The sequence below is a fragment of the Topomyia yanbarensis genome, chromosome 1, assembly GCF_030247195.1.
Source record: "Topomyia yanbarensis strain Yona2022 chromosome 1, ASM3024719v1, whole genome shotgun sequence".
Taxonomy (NCBI): Eukaryota; Metazoa; Arthropoda; class Insecta; order Diptera; family Culicidae; genus Topomyia; species Topomyia yanbarensis.
This window is the reverse complement of record NC_080670.1, coordinates 47328179-47335056: the sequence shown is the minus strand read 5'-3', so window position 1 is coordinate 47335056 and position 6878 is coordinate 47328179. Positions and strand designations below refer to the sequence as shown.

Here is a 6878-nt window from a genome sequence, read left to right as displayed (position 1 = left end):
CAAAAACTCTCCAAAGGAGACGTTATTGATGTAAATCTGGTAACATTCCTTATTATTGTCAGTTTAAAGTGAATTTGATATGAGATTTTGGCATTCGGATGTGTTTAAGTTTGTCAATGGCCAGCTAGTGGATGTCCAACTAAAAAGTGGTCCTGTTAAAATGTGACCAACCAGCGAATCACGACTGTGTTTGTATTCCCTCCCTCTAAAGAAACTTCCAAATCATTTTTCGGATGAAAAGTGGCAAAAAATGTTGACGCCATTTTCAATGTAAACCGATTGGAGAGCGTTCATCGACAGAAGCTGCTGCCTACACCCAGGCCCGTAGTATGGAGTTGGCCTTCACCAAGGGCGCCAGCCTTAGGGGGCGCAGAAGTGTTGATCCGTTTAATAATTGATGAGAATAAGTTTTGTTTTATAACTATAAGGATTAGTTTTGTCTAATAACTATAAGGGACGATCCATAAATGACGTAGCATTTTTTGAGTGATTTTTAACACCCCCCTCCCCCATCGTAGCATTTCGTCACAAACCTCTAAATACCCCCCCCCCCCCCTCGTAATTACGTAGCTTGACGGTAATTCTCCCCCCCCCCCTTGTCACCGAAAAATATAAAAAAATAAAAAACGATGTTAGTTATTCCCTTTTTAAAAAGCTACGTAGTATGGCATGACCCCCTACCCCCTGTCTTTACACATCATCACAAAATACAATACTCCCCCCTCCCCCCATATAATGCTACGTCATTTATGGATGATCCCTAAGGATAAGTGTGACAAGTCAAGGTCTGCACTAAAGACTGTTCCACGTAGAATCCGGACACTTTATTCATTCTATAGAAATGTTCATGTGGTTTGATTTGAATTTTCTTGATAGTGAAGTAATGGGAAAAATAAGTGAGAGACGACAGTAAATAGCATGAAGCACAAATGATCACTAAATTTAGCTGGAGATCTTAAACATTAATTTCACTTGTCGATTGAAGCAGATAAGCAGGATAAGTAAGCTTGTAATACAATATTTATTCCTAGGTCTTTAATGTAGTCAAAACGTAGCAGCCGATTTTTAGAAATATTGTGGTCACATTCAATGGCGTTTCTATTCCGACAAAAGTTAATGACAATTCAGTTGAGAATTCACAAAATCATCATATTCTACACACACGAGTCGTTTAGAGTATCAAGAACTGCTTGTAGTACCAAGCAGTTAGACTGATTACCATTCGTAATATATATTAAGAGTGTACTACAAGGACTTAAAATATCGGCCATGTCGTTAACATACAGCGCAATAGCAGTGGTTCAAGTGTACTGCCTTGAGAAACTCTAGAGTTATGTTCGAAAAGGCAATTAGATTGAGCAACGCAAACAGCAACTTGACGATGAACGAGATACGATTAAAACCACTCCTAGAACCTTGTCGAGCAGCCATCTGGATCTGTGTGGGCTCTAATGAATGAATGTAGGTATCTATTTGTCTAGGCACTCTTGCTTATACAGCTTCGAATCCGTCGTGTTAGTTTTGAGTCCACAGCTACTAACTCCATGTCAGATCACCATTTTCCGGTTGAATTTATCGGCGAAAACAAACTTGGCTTTACTAAGGACATCACCTCGACTTGTGGCCAGAAAAAAATGTTTTTCCGGGAAACTAAACTGATATAGGTATATTTCAAACAATATGCTGTCGAAATATTCCCTATCCTTACTTCTTGTATAGTCGGAAATGTTAATATTTTAAAAATACATATTCATACCCATTTGAAGAACTTCAATCAATTGAAATAGTTTAGTACCAAGCGCATAGGCAAATATGATTGAAGGCGATTTTTTTTCAAAACTAGGTTAAATCGAACTATTATTTATGAAGATAAATATCTTTAAACTGAACCGTATTTTATCTTCAAGTAAATCATACACAAAACATCACTCGCGTTTTTCTCGAAACCATGGCTTCGATTCTGGTATCATTTTACCTTCATTTTATTTAAACAGTTTATTAAAATATCGTATCTTTAACCCACCCTGATTTGCGAAAGTTAAATTATTTTTCGATGTAATGAAAGTCGATTTCATTTTTCATATACCTACCATTTTTCTTACAATTTTGCAAAAAAGGATGGGTGAAAGATAACTGCATATGCTTATTGGAATTTATTATTTTCGCCGAATGCAATTATTGCTATTGCATTTCAATTTCAAAGAACCGGTAGTGGAGAAGTTTTTTTGCATGATACTAAAATTGTGCTTTTTGAGACTAAAGTGTGTGTAAAAAGCCTCACTATACTTTGCCTTCCAGTTTTCGAGCACAGAATTTTTGAAAATGATGATGACAAACTCCAACGGAACCTTACATTATTTTTCGAAAGTTTAGTTAACCCCTTTATTCCCATATTGTTTATAAACAATAACATTTTTAAACAGCTATAACCTCTGGTTTAGACAAAATTTGATCTCAAAAACAAGTATGGTTATTAAATGAGACTATTACCTTTCATTTGAGCACTAATCTCTACAAGTTGTAGCTCTGGATCTAAAGTTATTGAAATTAGTTTGATTGGATTCCGATAGAACAGTGCTGCCAGGGACAGTTTATGTTGACGACGGAAAACAAAATGAAATTTAGGTATATCTTCGTTATTTTGCAATATTATTGAAAACTGACTAAATCTATCAAGTTAGTCTGTCTTCGAATACATTTTCCACGCAATTGGACTATTGCGCAAATTATAGGAAAAGTAAGTTGAACTCACTAGTAGTTCAAATCGCCTGCGAGAAAGCCGAAAGCTCTTTGCCACATTGGATAAGGAACTTGTCTCCGCTGAGTTTCATCCAATCACGGTGCCGTCTATATAAGAACGACTGAAAACTTGAAATCGTAATTGCGCTACTGCTGGGCAGTTGCTATTGCATATAAATATTATAGTTATTACTGTTTCAACATTGTTCGACGTAGAGTTCTTGCAGTAGATTTACAACAAAATTTCATGTAGCAATCAATTTTACTGCTCAGCAGAAAACTGATACAGTAAATTTATATTAAATTTTACTGTTATCGAGAAAAAAATGTATGGAGAAAAATCGATTTTTTTTAATGTTAAGGTACATAGCCACCCCCTTTTTTACTGTAAAAGCCGATTTTACATTGAAATTTACTGTAGCAATGTTAAAGTTTGTTGTTTTTATATTGTAGCATAATACAAGAATTTCCTATAAATTATTGTAAAATCACTGTACTGTCACAGTGGAAATCATGGTTTTGTTACTGCATATTTCTATTCGGGTGGGCACGGTATTTCTAGGGACTCCTTTGTTTCTGCTTGGACTACAGTACAGTATCTACCAAGCGAGTGAGACTGTTCCAAACTCATTTCACGAAAGTAGACACCAGCACGTCCTTCCGTCAGAGAGCCGTCAGTGTAACAGGTCTCTTGCGTTAGTTGTTACTCCTCTCGAGAAGGAAACTTCACATGGAATGTCCTGTAAGGAAAGCTACATGTGAGTGTAATATCGTAGAGAGCAAGACTATCTTTTCCATATGCAACCATTGGTGACCACAGTCGTGTATGACTGGTAGCTCTTCGCTTCTTCGTGAAAAGAACCATTGAAGTTTCGTTTGGATTAACTGATAATTTAGCTTATCGACATCACTGTTCGATAGCTCTTAATGCTTGTGCATTATATCAAAGATTCTTTCGATTCAAAATCCAGTAATTAGTATTTGGGAATCGTAGGTAGGTAGGTTGGGAATCCAAGCTCATTGAGTTTCCTCAACAAGCCGTCGGCAACCAGGCTCTATAGCAAAGGTGACAGAACGCCACCCTGAGGATAGCCGCAAATACTTAATTTCCTTATCTTCTTCAGTAAGGTAAACACAATTATTATGAGGGTTTGCAAACTGGAAGTTGTAGTCAAAAAACACGGTGTGCGGAAATTGACCACGTTCGGCTAGACCAAGCAGTTCTTTCGCTCTATCTTTTTTTGCTTTGGTGTAACATCGTGTACTTTTTGTAACTTGTAAGGCTTCACCATAGGCTCGTTTTTTGATATGTCCTGCTTTGTTTCACGGGATATTTTCAGATCTTTTGTCAATGCATTGCGACATCGTTGTGTCGTAGATTTTGCTCCATGTACCTCTCCAATTTCGTAACCATTTTCGGCGTTGTTGCCGTTTTTTCGAACCACAACCAAAGCGTTTTTCAATGCTGCCATTGTAACGAATGTAAAGATATTCTAATTTCCCACCCAAATAAAATATAATCACACAATTACGTTTGATTCCTAGGGACAGACCACTCTGGGAATGTATAACAAATTTACATCAAATTAGAAACGCATTTAATTTCGCTGATTTTTGAAATTGCACCTCCAGTGATCTTCCACTAGTTTGAACTCCTTCATGAATAACTTTTTTATTATTTAACAGAAACGTTAATGCTTTTCAAGGCATCCCTGCAAATTTGTGACAGATATACCGGTCTGAAGTTGGTAATACTTCATATCAGCCACCCTGTTTGTTAATTAATCTGCTTATCGTGCTTTACTTAAAATTTCAATCTCGAGCAATACCCGAACAACATCGAAGGATCCAAACCGATAATAAAGCAAACGCTTTAGAGTATTTGTTGTCTTCTATTGTTGTAGTTAATTAATATTGATTGCTTAACATTAGAAATTCATTCTCCCGGCTATATCAACAGAGTTAGAGAAAGTAAAGCTTCGCTAGCGCTACTGAGTTTAATGGCCGCTTCAGGCAACATTCACGGGGCTGAGCGGATACCATTATATTTATCAGAAGAAAGATGGTTTTAGCAAAAAAAAAACAGGAAAATGAAAATTTGAAGGATAGTGTTTAAAAAAACACGACGGAATTTTCACAATTTCGACATTTACTGGCAGCACTAAACCACAGTTAGAATGTTGTCATCTATATTCCTTATTGCACAGATATATACATCACTTGAGTCACGAAAATTCTATTTTCCCATCTATTCCAATAACATCCTCAGCACATCTTCCCTATTCGGGTTCCAGCCGCTATAACTCCAATAGGAATGACATGTTGCTACGATTTGGAGAATCAATATACTCTACCGAAGATACCGCACCACAAACTAATATCCAAAACTGTCTTCAGCTCCGCTAAACGAACGACCCAGCCGCGGAGAAATTGGTAAATTTCGTCCTAGTCGCGGAGCAAACGGGGGTCTCGAATGGTTTTCGTTCACAGGTGCGGCCCGCCTGCCTAATCGTGGTGTTGTTGCGGAATAGTACACCGGCTGAGATTTCATGGCACGGCCGGTTACCAAAAGCACTACGTATGGAGTTCCTTGGCTGATTTCCGTAGCCAATCGGTGGGGTGATTCTCCGGAGTAAAACAGTGGACTACTATCCATCTCATCCTGCAGCTCGTCGTGAAGTTCCAAGGGAATTGTGCTATTGGGAAGAGAATGCAATTTTAACGAAACACTATTTAATAGTTCAACTAAACACGAACCGTTTTCCTAATCGAGGTCCGAACCACATGGCCGAGCCGCGTTTACCAACGGCGTCTTCGTCGTGATTGTCTGCCGCAAAATAGCTCGACATCTTTTGTTCCTGCAAGATAGGCAACCTTGTTAACACTAATCCTAAGGTATCTTCAAACACTATTCTATGTTTACATTTGGATCGGGGACTTCTGCACCAAGAGCACTCCGAATGGCTAGGTAAATGCACACCACGTTGAAAAAAATGTAGAATTTGAACATTTTAATTTGATAATATTTCAGTCAGTTAATTCTTCCAAACTTCGTTATTTGCTGCGCGGTCCTTTCTGCAGGATGTGATATTCCAGCGCTCGGTTTTATAGTGCAATACTATGCAAATTGAACCCTTTCACAGCTAGCGCGAGATGTGGTGGAAGTGTGAATATGTCATACCTCCTGCGGCGTATGCAAAACGATGACCAGTGTAGGAACACAACACGTCACACATTGTTTCTACTGAAAACCGTCAATTAACGCCATCTCCACGTGGACGTACACAGACACCGTTGTCCGTTGAAGCATCCAGTGATCCAGAGTGCGAAGCAAGAAACGAAAAACATTTATTTTAATTTTCAGTTGTCAATCCTCCTGCTAGTCGAAGTGTAAAGGGAAAATATCGAACTGTAGAGCTGAAAAAAGCACTGGTTGTAAAATAACAATAGGATTACCGGAGTAGACTGCCGTCTACGAAAATACCTACACTTTTCGCTTGAGTCTGATATTTGCGACAGACGCGAGCCATCCTTTCCCAGCGGGTGGCATCCAAAACGCCTAAATCTATTCCGTTGATTTAGGCGTTTTACATGTCATGCAGCCGGACATGGTTTAGCTATGAACTGTCTGGTAGCACCTCATGGATGCCTTCAAATAGGATACACAAAAGTTTCCATTCTTTCACAGGATGAATGGGTGCAATTAAAAAACCGTCGAAAGCGCGTATTAATAGACATTTACCGATTCCGAATGTTATAGCAAAAAACAATGGCGTTGAGAACTAGGTTCGATGTCACGTAGATCACGTATCGACTTCGTTTCATCAGAATCGCAATCAATATGCTAAGGGGTTATAAATGTTGAGATGCGGGAAAAAGTTTGAATTTTTGTAAGGGTATGTACTCATATTTTTATGAAATACTTGTTATACGTCTAGCGTAGTACAATGTCCAAACCGACTTTGTCAGCCACAAAAAAGACAGATCCCAAACAGCCAAAAGTTTAATTTGAAATATAAAGTACGCTTGAAAGTTCAAGCTAAACTTTCAAGCTGCTTAAGTTGTTATAATATTCGAAAGCCGCCTGAACTGCTAATTAGAACATTACTGGGTTCGAAAAATTACTCTAAAGTGGAAGT

General features: G+C 38.2%; 1 protein-coding gene across 1 annotated transcript; it reads right to left on the bottom strand.

The window, feature by feature from the left end:
* Positions 1 to 4870: 4870 nt before the first annotated feature.
* Positions 4871 to 5797, bottom strand: LOC131677549 (PBAN-type neuropeptides-like). Its single transcript, XM_058957430.1, has 3 exons — positions 5663 to 5797; positions 5497 to 5597; positions 4871 to 5435 (listed from the first exon to the last, which is right to left on the bottom strand). Exons 1-3 carry the CDS (start codon positions 5747 to 5749, stop codon positions 5114 to 5116), a joined length of 510 nt encoding a protein of 169 aa, XP_058813413.1. The 5' UTR covers positions 5750 to 5797; the 3' UTR covers positions 4871 to 5113.
* Between the last annotated feature and the right edge of the window lie 1081 nt (positions 5798 to 6878).

Coding starts and splice junctions, on each gene's coding strand:
- LOC131677549 (XM_058957430.1), bottom strand. CDS start 5,749: ATGTTCAAATTCTACATTTTTTTCAACGTGGTGTGCATTTACCTAGCC. Junction 5,598..5,662: donor CAGAAGTCCCCGATCCAAAT/GTAAACATAGAA, acceptor CCTATCTTGCAG/GAACAAAAGATGTCGAGCTA. Junction 5,436..5,496: donor GGACCTCGATTAGGAAAACG/GTTCGTGTTTAG, acceptor TCTTCCCAATAG/CACAATTCCCTTGGAACTTC.